Below are 21,760 nucleotides of genomic sequence, written 5' to 3' on the forward strand. Positions count from 1 at the left end.
CCTTTTGCTTCTGTGGAAGGGAAGCTCTGCCTCCACAAAGGCATTCTTTCTCCATTGAAGTGAATGGTGCAGTTCTTGCTGCAAGGAATTTCAGTGTGTGCTGCAAGTGGTCTACTTCAATAAATAGCAGGTATGGCAATTAGCTTTTTTAGGGACGCAGGTGGCGCTGTGGGTTAAAGCCTCAGCGCCTAGGACTTGCCGATCGAAAGGTCGGCGGTTCGAATCCCTGCGGCGGGGTGCGCTCCCGCTGCTCGGTCCCAGCGCCTGCCAACCTAGCAGTTCGAAAGCACCTCCGGGTGCAAGTAGATAAATAGGGACCGCTTACCAGCGGGAAGGTAAACGGCGTTTCCGTGTGCAGCTCTGGCTCGCCAGAGCAGCGATATCACACTGGCCATGTGACCCGGAAGTGTCTCCGGACAGCGCTGGCCCCTGGCCTCTTAAGTGAGATGGGCGCACAACCCCAGAGTCTGTCAAGACTGGCCCGTACGGGCAGGGGTACCTTTACCTTTACCTATGGCAATTAGCTTTAAATTATTTAAGAGTTATTCTGTATCTCTCTTCTTATATCGAAATATGGGAAATATTACATTCCAATAATGTATGGAAATTGTCTTGCCTGCATCATTTTGTTGTTGCAAACTTAACTCCTCTATCTCTAGGCTCATGGCCCATTTCAAGCAGCAAGCATGTCTGTGACTGATTTGACAGAACAACTGGTCCAAAATGAACAGCTGGTAGCACAACTCAAAGAACTTGTCAGGGACAAGGATAATGAGTTATGCCTTAAAGAGCAGCAATTAAAGGTATTGTGTATGTACATAAAGTTTGTTTATTATATAGAAATGAAAATGAACTCAGTTGTCTCACGAGCAAGTTGCTCTAAATATTAGCTAAAAGTTGCATTTCAAAATGGTATCTCAACAGTGATGTTAATTAGCAGGTACATTTTCCATCTAGTTTAAGTTTTGATAACTTGCCAGACTGGTTTGTCACTCAAAATGCACATGTATTCAAAGTATGGACAGATGCTGTTAATAAACCCAGGGTTAAGATTATCCATTCCAAATTGCTAATGGTAACTGTAATGTGTAACTCTACTTAAGGCCTAAAGCCAACTGGTTTTGCTGTTCTTTCAGTGGAAAAATTGGCTTTGTATTTTGTTATTTTCATATATGTAGATCTCTCTCTAATGCTTGTAAGTTATTTGTTTGGGCAGATTGCATTTTGTCTAAAAAAATAAATTGTTAATAATCTTCAGGCACAAAAAGAAGCTTCTGAAGCCAAGATTTCCAAATTAAAGCTGCAGAACAAAGCCAAAGTAACATCCTTAACAGCACAATTAGAGGAACTCAAAAATCAATTATCGGGAGACGAAACCCAAGAAGGAAATTCTGAGCAAAAGAGAGTGAGTTCTATCCTTAAAAAAAAACAAAAACAAATAGGCATTGGTAATGTCTTGGTTTGATCTCCCATTTTCTGTTTTTATAAATCTGGACATACACATACACAATGTGTGCATATGCAGATTTGGGTAAGTGAGTGATCCCATGCATCTGTCTGGTGCTTGATTTATTGCTTTTGTTGAAGTTGTTATTGCAAGTTGCTTCTTAAGATAATCAGTGACATCTTTGCAGCAGTGGAAAGTTTGTGATGAAAACAGCAAGCAAAGCTCTAGCTGTGTGTACATGTTACTGGCTATGATCCAAGTTTTAACTGTGCAATCCTATCCATGCTCACTCAAAAGTTAGTCCCATTGTGTTCAGTTAGACTAAGGCTACAATCCTAACCCCATTTTCCCAGGAGTAAGTCCCACTGAATTCAGTAAGACTTCTGAATAGACATGCCTAGAGTTATTCCCTAATAAGTCTGTCTGTATTATGTATAATGGGGAAAAATAGTCCTCTGTAGTACCCCTGTTTTTTTATAATAGCCCAAATAATTCTCCTTTTCTTTTATTTGAGGCTGCAAGTCGTGGAAAAATCTTGGTACTTAAAAAGAAAGTTGAGGAACTAGAAACAAAGAATGCCCAAAAAAATGAAGAGCTACAGAAAAAGGTAGTGGTTTGTTCAAGGTTGTAATGATTTTGTTTATCTAGGGTCAAAACAAAAAAAAATTTCTTCCAGTAGCACCTCAAAGACCAACTAAGTTAGTTCTTGGTATAAGCTTTTGTGTGCATGCACACTTCTTCAGATACACTGAAACAGAAGTTTCCAGACCCATCTATATAGTGAGAAGGTGGGGAGGGGTATTACTCAGAAGGGTGGTGGGAATTGGTGATTGGCAGATAGCTGTGATGAGCCTGTTGACGACTCTTAACGACTGCAATAGGTCTTACAGGAAAAAGCAAGGGGTGAGAAGGTGAAAAATGGCTTTGTTATGTATAATGAGATAAGAATCCAATGTCTTTGTTCAGACCAGGTCTCTCCATGGTTTTAAGTTTGGTGATAAGTTGCAATTCAGCAGCTTCTCTTTCTCTTATCTGTAACTTTATCTAGGGTGTTTGCATTATGTCTAAAAACTGAGCAGCTATTTTTATTTTTTAAATTAGATTTCTATACAGTACCAGTGTTCATTTGAGGATCACAGGGCAGTTTTGTGAAGCTAGCCCATATTCATTCAAACTGGCTTGTAGTACGTTTATTGGCTCTAAAATATTAAGAATTCCTGATGTTGACAATATTTAAATTCCAGAGAAGGAGTGGACTTTTCAGAAGTCATTCGTATCAGGCTTCCAGTTGAGAGCAAGGGGTTGGACCAGATGATCCTCAGCGTCCCTTTCAACTCTTATGATTCTATAATTCTCTGCCCATTCAACCCACAATTTTACCAGCTGTGGAATCAGTATTTATGATGTTGGTGTTTTTGAAGTAATACCAGTAGCAGAAATCCTTGTTAGTAACATTCCAGTACCACACAGAAATGAAAGAAACAACCTAGCTATTGAGTATTTTGTGGGTGAGGAAAGCTGAAAACAGGGAATGATACTTAGAGGAGAGAAAGTAATGGAAAACAAAGAAGATAAATGAAGCTGATTTTAGTGGGTAGATATCTAGTGTGACCAGCAACAACATTTCTGATTGTTTCTAGATTGATGAGTTGGATGCTGCACACCAGCGTGGTGCTGAAATGGATGCTATGCTTGCTGAGAAGCAAAAAAAAATAATGGAAAAAGAAGCCTTCATAATTGATTTACAGGTAGCCTGTGGATCAACTGATGCCAAAGAAGTACTAATCCAAAACAGTGAATTAAAGGTATATTTAAGCTGTGAACCTATATAAAAAGTGCCATCTTTCCCATTACCTAGGGTGTTCCTCTGATGATGCGGAAACTTCTCACTATGCTTAGCATTATTCATGAAAGTATATGCATCCAATTGCTACAAGTATAAAGTAATTGTTGCTACTTAAAAATACTTGTTTGTCCATGCTGTTAATCTGATCTGGATGATTCTCATCCTAGTCCTCTAACTCTCATTTCTTGCGAACTTCAAAGAACCAACTATCCGCAAAGGAGGCTTCATTGCAGAGTATGCAACTTCTGGTTCAGAACCTTATCAAGAAAGTTGAAGACAATGAACAAAGATGCAGCTGCCTCCTGGAAGAAAACGAAAATCTTAAAAGCATTCAGATTAAAGAGAGGGAGCATTTCCAGGAAAGAGAAGCAATGTATACACAAAATGTAAGCTTGCCTTTGGCAAAAACAATTAATTCTTCGATGTTTGGGATTTGGCTCCTTTGATTATAGGGCAAAGTATTGCAAAATTTTCATATACTGCTTTCTGTGTTTGAAGCAGACAAAACACATGTGACACAAAAAAAGCTTGCATGCTTTGTGTTGGTTGTGGCTAGAACTGTAATTACACAAAATTAGAAAACTTCTATAGCATTGTCCATGGATTGTTGATACAGTCAGCCAAGGGTGTGGAAACTGGATCCACCAGATCCTTCCTCCTCTCACTCCCTACGGGTCTATTTTTGACAGGTGGGTTGGGTTGCCCACTTGTCAATCACTTGATAAATACAAAACAATTGTAAACAGACTTCAGAGGGGTTTTAGGTGTCCATAAGCTTATCGGTGCTGAGGACTGCAAAGGCTGCACTAGTGAATTACTGATGGGGAACTTCCTAGAGCAGTTGATCCCTGTGGGACTCCCTGTCAGCACCAATCAGCTGATCTGTACTGAGGGGAGGCCTGCTTGTCAAGGAAGAATCAGGAGCACACTTCAAGTTCCTGATTGTTCCCTGGTGGCCGCTTCTTTGCCTGCTCACACCTGCTGACACAATGCTGTCAAATGTAGTGCAGGTTGGAATTGGTTGGTGAAAATGGCTTTGGGGGGCCAAAGTAGGAACCCTGCTGGGCCTAATTAGGTGTGCTGGCTGGAGATACCCTGATGTTGTAGTAATGTTTGGAAGGCAGCTGTATCCGAGAAGCTTTACCTGTGCGATATGTAGGTTCAAAAGTATAATGAATCCAGAATAATATTTTGCTATGTGGAATGAGTTAATTTTTCAAACTGTGAAAAATAAACTGCCCCTTAAAATTCATTTAAATTTGGAAAGATCAATAGTGGGCAAAGTCACTAATTCACATTCTGAAGATTGGTGTGGACATATAGACCGGTACTGGTATCATTAGCACTATAATTTCTTAAGTTCTTCGTGCCGGAAAATGGGAAAGGATCTTCTGCTGAATTTGTAACTTTAAAAAAGTGATGTCATTTTGTTGTTGAGCTGTTCGCTATTTATTGTTTTGTATTCTAAAGTTTCTTAATGAAAAAGAAAAGGAAAAGCTGAAGGAGCCCTGAAGAGACTTGGTTAGTGAACCAATCAAGAATATTTTTGAAGTATGTTAAATGATACTAATGTGGGATTCTGAAAAGCCCCTTTTTAGACACAGAGTGATGGTTTTTTGCACAATATTTGTGCCGTTGTTTCTCAGTTCCTACAGCACAAATAATCTATATGTCGTTCTTCGAGGTAGGACTTCAAGGAGTTTCCTGAGCTAACTTGTTTTAATCCAAAATTGTTCAAATTTTAGGGGAATATTAATAGTCACTTAATGATAAAGTTGAAAATTCAAGCTTTAATGATGTTGTTAGGTATACAGTGGTACCTTGGTTCCTGAATGGCTTGGCTCCTGAATGCCGCAAACCCAGAAGTGAGTGTTCTGGTTTGCAAACATATTTAGGAAGCTGAATGTCCATTTCAGCTGCCAGCATTGTTTCCTGGGCCAATCAGCCAATCAGAAGCCACACCTTGGTTTGCGAACATTTTGGAAGTCCCACGGACTTCCAGAACGGATTGAGTTCAGGAACCAAGGTACCACTGTAGATCAGTTTTATAGAAACTTTTTTGTTCTGCTTTTAAGATCCATGTGTTTCAGAATATGATCTTGGAAAAGGAAAAAGAGCTCATGGGAGTGGCCCAGAAACATGAGCAGGAACTCTTTAAGCTGGCTGCCAAATCAGATGCTAGTGCTGATCTAGAACAGGTAGGTGAAAGGGTACTTTAATCAACAGCCTATAATCTATGTGTCGTTTTGTACCTATAGTCAGTACACTCATGGATGTGCATAACCTCTCAGTTAAATCAACAGCTATGGAGTCATTTCTCTCTCCAGAGAGCAGAACACAAGAACACACCCTATTTCTCTTATTTAGGCAAACAAAACCAGTCCAATATTCCTCCTTTCACCTTCTGTTTTCTTTTCCCGTCCTTTCTAACCAGCCTTCAGTTTTGAGTTATGGGCTCTGTCTTGGGACATTCTCTGATATTTCTTCTGCAGTCACTAAGCCCTCACTGTAGGTACCAATAACTTGTTTAGTTTGTTTGAAACTCCACTGTTGTTACTTGTTGTCCTATAAACAGAGTTGTAGCAAAGGAAACAAATTTGATAGTGGTGTAGGGAGAATGTAGAGGACTTGGTGGGAAATGTAGAGATACCTTTTCATAGTTTTAGGGATTGAGTTTCTCCGCCTTTGATACCCTCAAGAAATGTTGGTATTTATAGTTAATACTTCTGAAATAGATGACTCTTATAACTTCATACATCCTACAAAAGTGAAATTTAGTTTTATTAAGTGGATAGAGTTGGCAGGGATGCCAGTAGACATTTCTTGAGAAACTCTCTTTTCTTCCATTCCATAAAATAAAATCCTTTCATCCGCGACAGCTACTGAAAGCCTTGAAACAGAAGCTACATGAAAAAGAAGAGGTTATGCAAGGAAGGACACAGGTGATATTCATGTTGCAAAAGGAACTGGATGGAAAAGACCAGCAGCTAAAAGTAAGGAACAGGGGACAAGGATTGAAAAATTACAAGCAATTTGCTTGCCAACCGTATTTAGGCTAATAGAAAATATAATATTTGCATGCATTTGGCTATATTCATGGGTTATCTGTAGTAGTAGTAGTAGTAGTATTGATTATACTTGGGAGACCTGTTGGGTGATAAACAACATAGAAGTTGAAAATAAGTAAATAAATGTTATAAACAAGAAAAAAATCATAAGGAAGAGACAACACATAATTTAAAAATCACCTTTGCCAAAGAAAAATGCAGTGGTTATACATTTTCATTATTTCACATTGGATATGGTTCCTGCTTGAGTGTTGAGATAATTCTGAAAATAAAGGAAAAAACCCCTAAGCAAATAGTCAAGTAATTATATATCTGATATAATGCTTGGAAGAGCAGCTTAGTCTCATGTGAGTTGCTTGCTGTTTCTTCCAGAACATTTTTGCAGACAGCAGATTCAATCTGATCCTCTCTTCAAGGAAACCTCAGGGCAGGTTGTACAATCTGTAGTGAAATCCACAATCCATTCCAGGCATTTGCAGAGTTTGTGCATTATCTCAGGCCTCTGATAAAGGGAATGGAAGGTGGTATCTCCTCTCCAAATTAGAAGCATGGGGCCTGTGGACATGGGGCTTCCTGCACTGGGAGTTTCTAGTTATTTGTGGACTGGAACATGCTGCAGAGGGACCAGGGCCTTCCATTCAAGAAAGGATTCCACATCAGTCAGCAGCTGGAATTAGGGTCTGAATGCCTGCTAAAATGAAGTGTGGTGGCATCTCTAAATGCTGCTCCTACTTCAGAAAATAGGATCTGGGTACTTTTATGGCAGATGTAGTATTAGACATATTTGAGATACACACAAAAGTGTGTATGCATGCACAATAAATGCATTTCCCAAATTATAAAAAGGGTATTGTGTTTGTGTTTAAAATATTATTGTTTTTTAATCCAGGAAATTAATGAATACCTGAATCACCTTCAGTTAGAGAAAAACAACCTCCAGTCCAAGCTAGATGCTGAAAAGCATATAATGCGAGCCCAGCTAAGAGACATGATGGAGAAACATGAGACTGAACTGCGAAAAGTCAGAGAGAAATATGATGCTGACATGCAGGAGATCCGAGAGAAGCATGAAACAGAGCTGCAGGAGAAAGACCAAACCCTGATGCAGCTTCAGAAGCAATTGGAACAACTAAGTTCCGGTGACAAAAGTAATTTAGATGTTGCAATGAAACAAACATTGGCGAACCTAGAAGGTAAACTACAATAGCTCTTACAATGACTTGCTCAATGCATTGAATTCATACTAAGTCTTCTGATCGCACGCTCATCCTGTGTAGCCTCTTTCATAGACCAGTGGATGGGGGAAGAATGCAGCCCTGAGGCTTGCTTCTTTGTACTGCAATGTATCTAATCTATCACAGTGATATGTACAACATGGTAAGTCAAACTACTGCCTAGCAAGACAGCAGAAATATGTTTCCTGGATGGTAGCTCACAGCCACTTTGCTCCTCCTTGGTGCTTTTTACTTCTGCGCTGTGCTGTGCTAAGACAAGGTTTGGCTTAGTGTGTCATCTGAACTAGGGCTCATGGTTAAACTCTCTACTTACTAACCATGAGCTGTAGCCAGGAACAATCCCACATGTTCATGCTGTTTTGCAAAGCCATAGTTCATCTTACTGGGCTGTGCAAACCTGGTCAGTGTAAAGCAACTCTTAGTAATTCTGAAATGTCACATTTGAATAGGGTTTATTAATTTCTTTTTTAAAACTCGTATTGTTGATACTTAAATAATCCTAGCTAAACCTATATAATCCTTGCTAAACCAGTACCACATTTTTATAGTGATAGTTTTGCAATAACTCTGAATAGTAACTGAGGTTTTTGTTTGTTTAAGCTCAAGTGAAACTAAAATCAGAAGAGGCCAGCAAATCTGAAGCTAAGTTCCTCAAGATGAAAGCTTTATACAAATCCAGAATTACAAAGCTTGAAGATGAGCGTAATAATGTATGTAAAACTTCAAAACAAATGTGCCAGAGTGTCGAGAAAAATAAATACATTTCTCCTTAAGTATACAAAAATAGGTTATTAGTTGAACAGTTAGTGCATTATTGGGTCATTCGGCTACAAACTAATTTTATCACTATGTTTGTAGAAAAATTGATATTTTGTATTGATACAGATGTGGCAGAGATGTTATTAGAAGAGTCTGAGGTTCAATTTAAGGTTTTGTTTAAACATACCTATGTATTGGGGGAAAATTAACAAAGAAACCAACATTTTTTGGGATAGGCTACATCAGCAAATAAGAGTGTAACTGCCTTGCATGACCGGATTTCAGAATTGGAACAGGAAAAGGAAGAGCTGCAGTCTGCACTACAAGCTTTTTCTGAACTTAAAGCTCAGAATGGTAAGAAGTGACAAAATTTCTGTCTTTCTGATAATGTTGAACAGGTGTCTCTTAAGATAATGTCAGAATATAGTGTTTAGAGCTTCAGTCCCCCCCCTCCACTTACTAAATTGCAAGCAATAATTCACATTACAAGTAAGCAAATAAAGATCCACAAGATATATGGAACTGGATTTTGAACCATTGTCAGCCTGGTATGCAGGTTTATTGTGTGAGATATAACCAGTTGGGCTTCCTGGCTCAATTTTACTTCTTCTTTGGTATTTATATGTTGTGTGATCAAAACCATGTTTTCATGCATGTAAACATCACTTATTTAAGTGAGACTTTCATCCAAGTAAATATTGATTTATAATTGCAGTCTATTCATTTTCTTTTTAAAAAAATGTAAAGACACCTGAGAGGTCCTGATCCAGAGAAACTTCAGCAAGATAGCCAGCCACACATGCAGTGGAGGCTCGGAGGTTAAAAAACAGTTTGTGATTACTCAGCAAAAGATTGGCAGTCCAGCTGGGGCCCACTGGATCAGGGAAAGCAACCACTGACCGCACTGAGATTATTTACTAGGATACAGAGAAATTATTTGGACATATTTTTCAATACTACACTGCTTTGTCTGTAGAAATCATTCTTACACTAAGTATTTCTGTGATTGTAGCTTGAATGTAATTTTTTCCATCGAAATATTTTCCCCGGTAAATAATTGTCTTTAATAATAATTGTCTTTACAGAAGAACTGCTGAATAAGCTGGAAGTCTACGAACAACAGCAGCAAAAATTGCAAGCAGACCTTGAACAAGTTACGAAGAGGGCAGCTTCGCAGGTCTGCTACTGTTGGGGTGTACTGAATTTAGTTGAATTGCTATTAGTAGAAATAGTGAAGTACAGTAATGTAGAGAACTGGAAAACTATTAAAAAATGGTGTACCAAAAATCTGGTGAATCGTTAGCATAGGTTTCTGTATTGTTATGTTAACCATATTGGTTTGTTTGCCTATTGCATCAAAAGAAAGCCTGTTGCTGTTTTTTATTTCAACCTATTTTATAGCCTGTGAATGGGCCAGTCTTTCCACTTTTCTGTGCTGGTCAGGCCTGATTCCAAGGATGGTCTCAATTAGCCTTCATTCTCCCACCCCTATACTATCGCTCCCACTGAACAAAAATAGGCCCCCAACAAAGGGCATGGAGCCCACCTTCCCAATGCAATATTAAAATTTCAGTTTTTATTTCCCCCCTAAACTGGGTATTTACTTACACTCACAGAACCATAGAATTGTATTTTGTTGATCTGTTAGGTTTGTGTGAAAGAAAACTTGATTTATATGGAGTTTCTGATGGTCAGGTTATTCAGCTCCTCATATTTCTTGAATTGGTTGTATTATTTCCATATCCTGTCTTCACTTGCTGCAGGCTAGTGAATCTGATAGTGTGGATGAGCTGCAGAGTCATCTTTTGGAATGGCAAGAAATTGTAACTGAGTCTGAAGATGCACACAATCAAATCAGAGAGGAGAAATCTGCTATGGCTCTAAGAATGTCACAGATTGAAGAGGAGAGAGAAGGTGATTTTGATTTGACATTAGGTCATTTTGTTAGGTTGGAAAATATTGAAAGCAAATTGACAGTGTCACCCAAAATTTATATCTGTCTTCTATGGATCACTGTTGCAGTGAGAATTTTACAGCTGGACATTTAGTAGTATCTGACTACTTCTGTTGTTGTCCAGTTTATTGAACTAGCCTGATCCTAAGAGTTACAGATTTAGCTCCAGAATTGCCTACTACTGCAGCTAAATTTTTATTGTAATTTTATTGTAATTTTACTTTTTATTATTACTATTCTGTTCACCGATTTGTGGGGCTTTGGGCTAAAAGGTGGTATATAAATAAACCATAAAATAAATACAAAGAAATAAAATGTCTGAAATGTTGTAAATGGGGCAAAGTTATTCAGTCTGCTTGCAGTTCCATCAAAAAGTAGTGAAATTAGACTAAATTCTTGCAAGAGTGCAGGAAGTTCAGAATAACTTCAACCTTTGGATCCAACTATAAAGGGTTCTTTTGGCAATCTCTTTATGACAGCTTTGCTCTGAATAAGTCCATTGTGTGTATTTTGCAGATTCTGGAAAAGGAGCACTGCAACAGGGCTACTGTCATCTAGTCTCATGATCAGGCTGTAGGATTTAATCTGGTTTTAGAACTATAAAGGGGGAATATCCTTTGAATTTCCACAATTGCACATAATTCTTTATCTGTGGGCACTGGACAACTCTTGATAATGGAGCAGAGAGTTGCCCAACAAAATTCACAAGTCCTAGAGTTTCTTATCACATGTTTCTGTTAACTAGACAGATGTATAAATGATGTAAAAGGACCTAATCAAAGTGACACTTGTCACTTTGAGCAACAAGTAACATCGCCATTCCCATGAAATGTCTTCAATATTAAACTAACAGGAGCAATCTATGCAAGGGCAAATCTTAGCATTCATAGGAACGCTGTACAAAGACTCATGATTGTCGTATTTCTGAATGCCTTACCTTGGGCATTAGTTAAATTAGCTATTAGTTGTGTATTTTTCCTTTCGTGCCTATTATTTGGACCCGAGAGCCCCAAACTTATACAAATGCAATACCAAATTAAGGGAGCTTGGGGGCTCAAATATTTTGTTATGTTTAAGCCCTTATGCATTAATATGGTCAAATGTTGATCTCTTTGTGTGTCTGATCAGTATTTAATTTTGCATTTCCCCCCTGGGTTAAGCATGATGTTTCTGTTTTGTTTCCCTCCCCCTCTTTGCGGTTAAACCCGATGAGCACTTGGTGTCCCTTCCCCCTCCACTCCTAACCTACACTGCGATTTGGTCAGCCACTGAGAACATAGTTTCCCATCAGTTTTGTGCGTGCAGGATTCTGCAGCCACAACAGCTTATGGTGTACTGTTGCTGATTTTCCTCTGTAAACAGTCTTTCGTGGGAAATCTTCAATAGTGTGGTATAACAGTTGTTTGTGGTGGCATGTGTTTCCCCCCCTTTTTATTAAGTAACAAATGCCATTTTAAACTCTATTTTCTTCTCCTTTGCAATGCTTATTTCTTCATTTATGTTAACAAAATCATCTTCATTCTTTGTTGTACTAATAGCTGACTCCATATTTACCAGACAAATTGCACAATTTATAATAAGCCATACTTTCAGTATTAAAAAGTATGCCTGTAGCGGTTTATAATTAACATTTTTGGGGGGCCAGAAATATGAATAGATATTACACTAAATATTTCAAAAGAATATTCAAATAGTAAATGCAACAGTAATGATGTTACTAGTATGGGCCACTGCAAAGCATCATGAACAGGACTTATATAGGTGCAAATGTCACTGCTCTCAAGGCATTAGAACACAATCCCATGAAAGTATTTCCTGCTTCATCTGTTTGTAGCCCTAAGTTTGATGTCATAACTTGAAAAAATATATGAAAAAATCAGTTCCCCCCCCTAAGCTGTAAAGCTTGACTAATAGTAACAAATATTTCCAAATTGTTATGAGCAATTTGTAATGAGATTCTTTCATTGGTCCTTGTGGGTTGGTGTTTTGACTTGCAGGTGCTGAAACTTCATTATAACTAATGTTTATTGACACATAACTAAAATGTATATAGTTGTATTGGAAAGTTCACATTGTGTCTAAGTTGGAAAGCATATTGGTATCAAACATCGAAAGTAAACAGCCCTGTTATAGCTCTACCTGCTGTAATCAGCAGGTAGCTATACAGTGTTCAACTCCGGGTTGTATCACGTTTGTGTCACTCATTGTATCAGACCATTCCATAGCTACCTGGGTGCTCTGAGGCACTCACAGAATTTCCATGACTCCTCCAAAGTGCCTAGTTCAAACAGAGAGCACATCTACCTGTGTGAGATTGGCCTTTCTGCTTCCATTACTTCATGCTATGGCCTGCACCATTTCCCAACTCTAATGAGTGTCTTTAAGGAGGAGTACAGAGGTGCTTTATTGAGGAGGAATGGGTTGGGGAAACCTTGTTGTATGAGCAGAGTTCTGGGTTTCTTTAGAGTCAAGCTCAAGTGTGAAAGATTCCTGGCTATTTCGATTCTTGCTTTTTTAGGCTTCTGTGTGAGCCATCTTGAGCTGTGAGAAACCTAGAGAAACATATGTTAATTTACTAAATATTCCCTTCAGTAATGGGGGCAGAGCATACATTCAAGGAATACAGAAATTTCAGCACTAGCAAGTCAAACATAAACTACATAAGAATGAATGAAACTACTGATTGTGAAAAATGAGCCTGACAGTGCCATTAAAGTTAATTTGCACACATGGGACTTCCTGTGTGCACCAGAGAGAGGTAGACAGATTCTAGCAGCAGTGGTTGGTGAGGAAGGGCCATAGTTAATGCACAAACTTTCTGCCAGTGGAGTTGCTGTCGCTTACCTAGAGGAGAAGGGCTGAGGTGATTGGGGAGCGATGCTCAGGTCCATCAGCAGAGTCAATCCTGTCCTCCAGCCAGTGCAACCACATAGTACCAACCTCCTTGCCACTTTGCTACTCTGCCTCCTAGTAAGTGGCAGTGCTGTTAGGAGGCTAGGGGCACAACTCTGACCCTCCTCACTGACCACTCCTGAAGTCTAGAACTTGAAAATATTTAACATTTGGAGCCAAGTTTATTGGCATTCCTTTAGTACCAGCCATTATTTTCTAGAAATTTTCTTGAAATGCCTGAGAAAATAAATGTGGAGTTTTAATTGACAAATTGTGATAGAGGCTGTGTTGCAGTTTTTCAGGAACCTAATTTAATTCTGGACCATGGGACATTTCTCATACTACACAACAAATAGAGAACAACAACCAGCCCATGTCCCTAATGAGTGTACCTCCATATAACTAAAAACATGCTGCACATCTGAAAAGACTTGATTATCCTATAATCAACATATGGAAAGTAGACCAAATTGCTTTATTCTTATACAGATTCCTGTACAGTTTATGAAATCTAGACTGGGACACAGTTTGTACCAAATTTATTCAGGTGTTAATTTATTCAGGTGTTAATCTTTAATAAAAATACTAATTTGCTATAGATGATTAGTTGCAACTGAGTTCTTGTTTTAGCAATGGATAAAGTATGGAGCCAACTTTTGCCTTCATTCCTTTATGCTGACTTTTGTCTGCTTTATATGAAACATCTATCACATACATGTACTGCGTTGATCACGCAAAACAGATGGGAATGTCCTTAAAATAAAATAAAATTAAAATTATCTTTCACAATAGATTGCATTAATTTTAGCTATTGAAATTACTGTCTGAAATTATTGTGTGCTATTGACAAATTAATTGATATGGCTTGATGCCAGTTTGCAGTGTATGATGCAGACTTGTGACTTCCTCATATCACCTGGAACAAGAGCGTTCTTTAATATTAATGTATAAGCAAGGCTTGCTTCATTTTCATAAGGTGAAAGCATGGCTGAATAATATATGCATAGGTGATGCATTTTATCACATATCAGCTATATCTGAACACTGAAAACCTTTAGTCCTAATTTGGTTATATAAGTGGCTGCCCTCTTTGCCGGTATCCATATACAAATTATTTTTCTTTGGGTGGGGAAATTGCCTTTGAGATTTTTTTATCCTCTATGGCTTCTATTAAAAAGAATAGCATTCAAATTGTCCCCATGTGCTGTGTAGAGAGGGAAATCACAAGGTGAATGATGATATGGAGTGTGTCTATTCCTGCCAATCCTTCATAAGCCTCTGTCTGTATCACTGATCCCCTTTTGTGAATGTGTACAGTATGTTTGTCTGATGTATGATTGCTTTCTTGTGGCACAAAACTGATTGAGGATGACTGGTTCTTTCCTGGCTGCTCTGATCCAGCCATAGTCTCAGGGCAGCAGGAGTTGGAGGAGGAACTGGCCGCAGGTCAAGGGATTGGAAGAATGCAGCCAGAGGGAAGGATGACTGCCCAGTCGAGCAGGAAACTCCAGGTAAGGTTGTTTGCATTTTTGTATGCATATTTATTTGATAGTGTAATCAGTAGAAAGACTTTTCCTATTGTGCTCCACGCATATGTGATTCCTTAATATGTGGAGTGGGAGATTGAAAATGGATATGGTGACTTTGGTACTGGTACTATTGAAACATTGCCTTCTTTAATCTATTATTGAAACTCTCCTTAGTGTGGTGTTGGCCATGGATGTTACAATGTACATTTAACTGGTTGTTAATTTCACAATTTTCTTTCTCACCCTCACCCCCTGCATGTAGGACGACTATGGCTTCAATGGAAAACATTGCTATGAAGAGCTAAATGTCACCATGGATAGTACAGATTCAGCTGAAGGAGAGAACATGGGAGGTTGGTGGCCAGAGTACACTTCCCCTAATGCAGGTGTGACAACCACTAGACAGTTTATTAAAGCATGCACAGTGTCTGTTTTGTCCCATTTTTGTTTCTCAAATTCAACTAACAAACCATGTTGTGTTGTGTTTGTATATAAGTTGAAATTTTTTTTGGCTTGCTTTTTTGTTTCATTTTGAAGCATGTGCGTGCTGGATGAACTGTCTAGTTTTGGTTCAAAACTAGAACTCAAATCGTGGTTTAATACCTTGGACTCTCACTTGTGAATAAAGATTATTGTCCTTAATGGTAAGAATTTTTTTTTTTAAGTTCTAGTTCTTTTGTTCTTGTGAAAATGCTTCTACTCTTGCAGTCCACTTGTAGTCTTTGTTTCCCAATTCTGTTTCATGTTCCAGTTCATAAGTCAGCAAACTTTTTTGGGAGGGGGCCAGTTCACCATCCCCCAGACCTTGTGGCGGGCCGGACTGTGTGTGTGTGCGTGTGCACATGTGGCGGAAGGGGCTTCTCTCTCTCTCCCCTCTCCCCCAGCACCTCCCCTCCCCCTGCCTATCTATGGTGCTGCCGGCTGGTTCCGGAGAGGCGCTGCCCAAAATGGCACTCAGCCAGCTCAGCCCAGCCCCCTTGCTCCTCTATGCAGGGCAGGAGAAGGGCAGGGAGAAGCCAGAAGGAGGGAGTGAGGAGGTATGTGGGTGGGAAAAATGGCGCAGGAAAAAATAATAACAAAAAAACAACAACAAATAGAATCCACACGATCCACGGACTGTCTGCGAGCCGGATCCTGAGGGCAATTGGGCAGGATCCGGCCCGCAGACTGTAGTTTGCTGACCCCTGTTCCAGTTCTTAAGATAGCTCTATTTGAATCTCAGTGATAGTTACGTTGAACAGCCTATACATTTTAGATGCTAATAATGAAGCAAACTTCAGAAAGTATGGTTGTTCTGCCAAGATCTACTAAAGTTATGTTATGAGTTACATTAAAAATAGGAAAATTTCACAGGAGATTCCTCACCAGTGTACTACTGACCTTACAAATTCTGAAATGGGTAAATAATCTGTGCCTCTTGAAATGAAATAAAGGACAGAACAAAGTATTTGCTTTTTAAATTAAATATTGAGAAAACAATTTTCAAGAGTTTGATTAAACTAAAAGCTAATCATTTATACTAAGAAGCTCCCCCCCAGTTTCTAAAAAACAACAACCCCAAACCAGTGAGATACTTAATGGTTTGGGCTTCAGTTGATTAATCAGGTTTTCCTTGTTTACTCATTGGGAAGAATTTCACTAAACTAAGCTCCTATTTGCATGTTAAGCTTGAGGGCATAGTCATTTAAGTTAGTGAAGCTTAAAATAGAATGGATTGATTCCCAGAAGAATTCTGCATGAAATGTATAATATTGGACAGTAAAATTAGAGCTGCAGTGTTTTGTCAATTGAATTAAAATATCAGGGGAATATCAGACAGTATATTTCTGTTTTCTGTTTTTAATAAAATAAATTTAATTTAAAAAATGAATAACAGATGCAACCTTAGAAAGAGGCACTCTTCTGTTTCTAGAGATGTACCTGCTGCAACCCATGTGGTTGTTGTATAAAAACAAAATACAGTGGACCCTCCGGATAGGAATTAAATTCGTTCCAGGGGTCAGTCGGCAACCCGAAAAGTCCATAGGCAGAGGCACCGCTTATGCACATGCGTGCGGCACGCAAAGTGTTTCTGCGCATGCACGTGCCCCGAAACCCGGAAGTATACACTTCCGGGTTTGCCACGTTCGTAACCCGAAAGTTATGTATCCAGAGCTGTACATAACTAGAGGGTCCACTGTAGTTCTTCAGAATTATTGTTAATATGAACATTTAAAAAGCTTTGATTAAGCAACTAATGGATTATATCATACTATGAGTTAAGTAAAATGTCTTTAAATTGGTGGCAGTTCAAATAAAATGTGTGTTTCACATTAAAAAGGTTTGCGGACTGTCGTGGAAGAATTAGAATTGGAAAGAAATCAGTTGCAAGAACAAATTCTCTTCTTGGAGGAACGTTGCCGGGACTTGGAAGATAGATTGCAGCTCCAGAGCAGACTGGAAGCTCTACAGGTACATGCTAAAATGGGAAATAATGTGAGGAAGGGCATTTAGATGCTTGCTACTATTATAGGGTGTGTGTTTTTTAAGAAAAGAGGGAGATATGCAATAGCAATATTTTAACTTTATAAAAGCAAAACTTTTATTTTACCTTATTTTCTCATACTTTATTCAATCTAAGTAATGTTTAAATCTATATCCATTTTGTTTACCGAAATGCAATTTAAATAATGATGCCTGGATTTCTGCCTCTTAAATCCGTGAGATAGGGGATTACTCATTACATGAAAAGGAGTGCAGAGGAGAGGTGATCATTTCTACCCTACCTCATCGCGCTTTGTTTCTTTAAGTTGTTTTCTGCTAGCCAGCCTTGAAAGTTAATTGGACTGCAACAAAACTGTGTAAAGGAACACAATGCAGAAAGATAAAGCAGGGGTAAGCATTAGCCAGTTGTTCCTCCAACACACCGTTTTATGTAACAAATATACTCTTCTCCTCTGCCACTTCAGATGTGAATTGGGCAGACATAGATAAAATGCATATGGTTGCTGTTTGACATCCAGTTTTGCCCTCAAAACTGTCTTGAGAAGCTTCTCGACATTGCTTCTAAGTCACCAGCTGTTTCATATTTTAAATCAAATTTTATTTAAAAGGGTAAAACATATAATCTACATATGTGTTATACAAGAATAGAATCCATGCAGTTTAACTTTCACTCCTTTATTCCTGTTACCATTACTCCTAAGCAGGCAGTCAAAGAAGTTTCTAGTGGAAACTACATTGTGGTGTTTTACTACGTCACCAGTAACTGATTAAAGTGTACATGAACTCACTAAGAGAGAGACCATCCAAAGCGATTGGTGTGCAGTGTCTCCAACAAGCTGAGGACACCTAGTTCTGTTCTGCCCACCATTAGAGATTATGTCCAGGTGCAGTAGGGCAAATCCTTAATTAGTGTTGGAGTGCAGAAAGGATTTGATGAAGGCCAACAAATTGAAGTTGAAGCCAAACAAAACAGATTGCATCAGGGTCCACTTGTGACCTAGGAAGGTGTGCTTACTTGCAATAAAAAGGACCATACTCTCCCCATCTGAAAAAGCAGATTTGCAGACTAGAGTTTTCTACTGCTTCTCGTTCCATTCCTGGATCCACGAGTGACAGCAGGAATAAAGAGTACTTTTGATCAGTTACATCTAATCAATTGGCTGATACTCTTTTATATTGCTCCCTAGCTAATGTTTGCAAGTGCAGTGACTTCACTTTATTAAAATAAGCCTTCCCCATTCATTGGCTGAACTACTGTGAAGTCATGGAATGCTCAAAGATGTTCTGATAGCTAATGAGTTAAACTGCCAGTACAAAGTCCTTGGAAAAGAAAGACTGTGTTGTTGGTTGAAGAAAATGCAGAAGCAGCATAATGGGTAGCGCAGAGCAGTTGCTCTAGCTTCTTGGAAATTGGGTTACTGTTGTTTCCTGGGTGCTGCAAATGCACCAGCAGGTGCACTAGATTGGCTTCACTCATGTGTCCCCATGCCAACTTCTCTGCCACCTGTTACGCCCCATTCCTGTATGTGTTTGTGGCCAGGACATTTGTGCATCAGCTCCATCTCACCCAACAAGATGCTTCTGGTGAGAGCCAAGTACTATTACAGCAGGAATAAATTACCCAAGTGTGTGTGTAAATGAATGGAGAATGTGCAGTGTTGTTGACAATACACTGTACCCCCAAAACAGACCCATGAAAGTCATAAGTCTTTATGAAAGACAAGAAAAACATACAATGAACATAGTTTTCCAAGTTTTATACAAACAGTGTGCAATTTTAAATATTAATGTGTTTGTCTAAAGGTTCGACTAATAGCTTCCTTAACATACTAAAATGCATGTGTGAAATGAGGAGTCACTCAAAATATTTTTCTCATGCAGCAGAATGTCAATGTATATTGCATTGTAACAGAGCATTTCAATACAGGTGGCATTTGGTGTAGAGGAAGAAGGGCAGCTATTGAGGGCTGTACAGGTGTGTCCTGCCCATTCCCAAGTGATAGTTTATTTTACATAGAAGTGATATTTTGTGTCTAACCTACCCAGCATTTAATGACAATTTTGGATTTTTCTGAGCTTCTTCTGGTTTTGGATGGTGTGTTTTTGCAGTTTAATCTTGTGTGTTAGTTTTGTGAAGCTGGGTAGACTAACATATTTAGATGCCATAATAAATTGACTGTGTCAGTGGAGCTTGCTTCATTCCCTGTGGATTACATTCCAGAATTTATTTGACATCTTGCTACTTCACACACTGGTTGGTTTTTGGACAAGTGCAAAGAAAAACAAATATAATTCAGTTAATTCTGTGTGGATCAGTTATGCTAAAATTAAAATTCTGTTAGGCATCACTGGAGCTTCTTAAAACATGCCTTTTTTAGCAACATCTGTTAAAAGTAAGCTCCTCCCACACATTGCATGTTTGCATGGTGTGCTTTTATATGAAATCAGTATTATAGGATGTCTCTTTCCATATTGGTTGTCACAGGATAAGATCACCAGAAATGAGGCATTTCAAACGGAATCTCACTGTTTCTACTGGGAACAAAGATTTCTGATGACATTTTTCTGGTAGTAAATGAGCTATAATGGTAGAATCTAACTCATGTAGTTCAAAGATAACCCTGTTTTATAGTCAGTGCAAATACCAGCTGTGTAAATGATTTTCTTACAGAATGAAAATGACCGTTTACAGTCCCAGCTTACACAGCAGCGCAACCAGCAAGCACGTGATGCAGAAAAACACCAAGTTCTTGTTTCCAGTTTGAATGAACAACTGAAAGGGTAAAATAGAACATTTATAGTCCCTCCCCAGCCTCCCTACCCTATACCCCATATGTTATTCAGATCTGAACGTTGGTGTATATGTTGTCAAATGTTTTTAAACTTTTACCTGCTGCAGGTAATTGAAGGGGGGAAACCCTTTCATAAAGATTATTTTCATTCTTAGTTATTTTTCTTGCAATTGATGGAATAGTTGATCTTGCTTTTGGATATAGACAGGGAGCTATGCCTCCAAATATTTCTCATAGTACAATTGATGTCCACATATATTTGAGATAACATATTTGTTCATTTCTTTTATTGGCAGATTAAATGAAAGAAATGGCTTGCTTGAAACTTTGCTTGGGGAAAAGGAGCAAAAGCTTTCAAGTACAAATGAAAAGCTAGAACAGGCAGAAGACATGAGAAAGTCAATTCATGAGAGAGACCTTCTAAACAAAGAACTAAGTGAAAAGCTTTTGCAGAGGGAACAAAAGGTGAGTTGTTTATAGTTCTGAGTCAGTCAAGTTGTACAGTGGTACCTTGGGTTAAGTACTTAATTCGTTCTGGAGGTCCGCTCTTAACCTGGAACTGTTCTTAACCTGAAGCACCACTTTAGCTAATGGGGCCTCCTGCTGCTGCCGTGCCGCCAGAGCACAATTTCTCTTCTCATCCTGAAGCAAAGTTCTTAACCCGAGGTACTATTTCTGGGTTAGCAGAGTCTGTAACCTGAAGCGTATGTAACCCGAAGTGTATGTAACCCGAGGTACCACTGTATTGTGTTCTGGGTCAAGCAATTTGCCATCTTTGGTAAATATTCAGTAGTTCTTTGAACATTTAATTGCTCCCTCCCCTGGCATTTTGGAAATCCCTACAATCCCCCTATGTGTGAACCAACAATCGGAGCATATTATAAACACTGGCGAAGTTAAGTAAATTAGTTAAGTACATTTCTGTAGGTTGTACCCTGAACTAAATAAATGTCAGTATACTTATATAATGGACAATATTGTCCTTTTGTCACAATTGAATTGAATTGTCACAATTGAAAACAGTTAATAATGTTTCCCTCCCTGAAACTAGCTGGAAGATGTCCAGAAGAAGTGCAGTGCTTATGGAGAAGAGTGTGCAGAACAGAAAGCAGTTATTACTGCATTAACAGAAAAAATAACCACCTTTCAAGAAAAGGTAAAAAAGGGCAAACTTTTGTTGTGGCTTCTTAGATAAATAGGTTGGATTCAATGAAGTTGTCTGGTTTGTGCAAGGCAAGGTTTGTGCTTTGGCAACATAATTCACCCTCCCCTCTTTCTTTCCCCCTCCCAATTTGCTCCAGACCCTCCCAGAACAGGTTTGATGTGGAGGCATGCAGGGGTAGTAGAGAAAGGGCAAGTTGTGCAAGTGGAAGTCCTCGGGTGAACAGAGCAACTTCATTAGATACAATCCATTGTCTGTTTAGTGATATATGTAATATATGAGCTTTAAATAACGAATACCTATAAACAGAACTGTAAAAGTAGTTTCATTACTCCAAGGAAACTTGGAGGCTCATTTTTCCTGAAAAGCAGCTCCTTATGCATCATATCAAAATGTAGTTGAAACAAAGCAAGATGGCAACAGTATATGGTATAGACATCATATCATGTATATATGATATAGTGTACAATAAGATATGACAACAGTTAAAAGAAGCAGTATATTATATGGAAATAGGTGGTCACTCATTCGATGTGGGGGGGGGGAGAAGGAAAATTAAATTGTGTTAGCACCATCCCTTTGCTACTTCCTC

General features: G+C 38.7%; 1 protein-coding gene and 1 long non-coding RNA gene across 3 annotated transcripts in view; one reads left to right on the forward strand and one right to left on the reverse strand.

Annotated features, from left to right (window-relative positions):
• The window catches only part of LOC309359069, an 87,101-nt gene extending 66,057 nt beyond the window's left edge, over nucleotides 1–21,044 (reverse strand). Inside the window, exon 1 of the long non-coding RNA XR_014163713.1 lies at nucleotides 20,517–21,044. This is a non-coding gene — a long non-coding RNA (uncharacterized lncRNA). The remainder of the gene's footprint in view (nucleotides 1–20,516) is intronic.
• LOC309358167 (uncharacterized protein) overlaps nucleotides 1–21,760 on the forward strand; it is a 44,718-nt gene that overhangs the window by 6,405 nt on the left and 16,553 nt on the right. For both annotated transcript variants that reach the window (XM_081891044.1, XM_081891043.1), the window contains exons 3-20: nucleotides 660–803; nucleotides 1,259–1,405; nucleotides 1,962–2,054; nucleotides 3,088–3,252; nucleotides 3,494–3,679; nucleotides 5,369–5,491; nucleotides 6,173–6,286; nucleotides 7,251–7,554; nucleotides 8,197–8,306; nucleotides 8,592–8,709; nucleotides 9,441–9,532; nucleotides 10,119–10,269; nucleotides 14,558–14,712; nucleotides 14,993–15,116; nucleotides 17,051–17,181; nucleotides 19,886–19,995; nucleotides 20,303–20,471; nucleotides 21,058–21,162. In XM_081891044.1, coding sequence (XP_081747170.1) covers nucleotides 660–803; nucleotides 1,259–1,405; nucleotides 1,962–2,054; nucleotides 3,088–3,252; nucleotides 3,494–3,679; nucleotides 5,369–5,491; nucleotides 6,173–6,286; nucleotides 7,251–7,554; nucleotides 8,197–8,306; nucleotides 8,592–8,709; nucleotides 9,441–9,532; nucleotides 10,119–10,269; nucleotides 14,558–14,712; nucleotides 14,993–15,116; nucleotides 17,051–17,181; nucleotides 19,886–19,995; nucleotides 20,303–20,471; nucleotides 21,058–21,162 — 2,541 coding nt within the window. The remainder of the gene's footprint in view (nucleotides 1–659; nucleotides 804–1,258; nucleotides 1,406–1,961; nucleotides 2,055–3,087; nucleotides 3,253–3,493; nucleotides 3,680–5,368; nucleotides 5,492–6,172; nucleotides 6,287–7,250; nucleotides 7,555–8,196; nucleotides 8,307–8,591; nucleotides 8,710–9,440; nucleotides 9,533–10,118; nucleotides 10,270–14,557; nucleotides 14,713–14,992; nucleotides 15,117–17,050; nucleotides 17,182–19,885; nucleotides 19,996–20,302; nucleotides 20,472–21,057; nucleotides 21,163–21,760) is intronic.

The sequence above is a fragment of the Podarcis melisellensis genome (genome assembly GCF_964234715.1).
Source record: "Podarcis melisellensis genome assembly, chromosome: 1".
In the NCBI taxonomy this organism is placed as follows: domain Eukaryota; kingdom Metazoa; phylum Chordata; class Lepidosauria; order Squamata; family Lacertidae; genus Podarcis; species Podarcis melisellensis.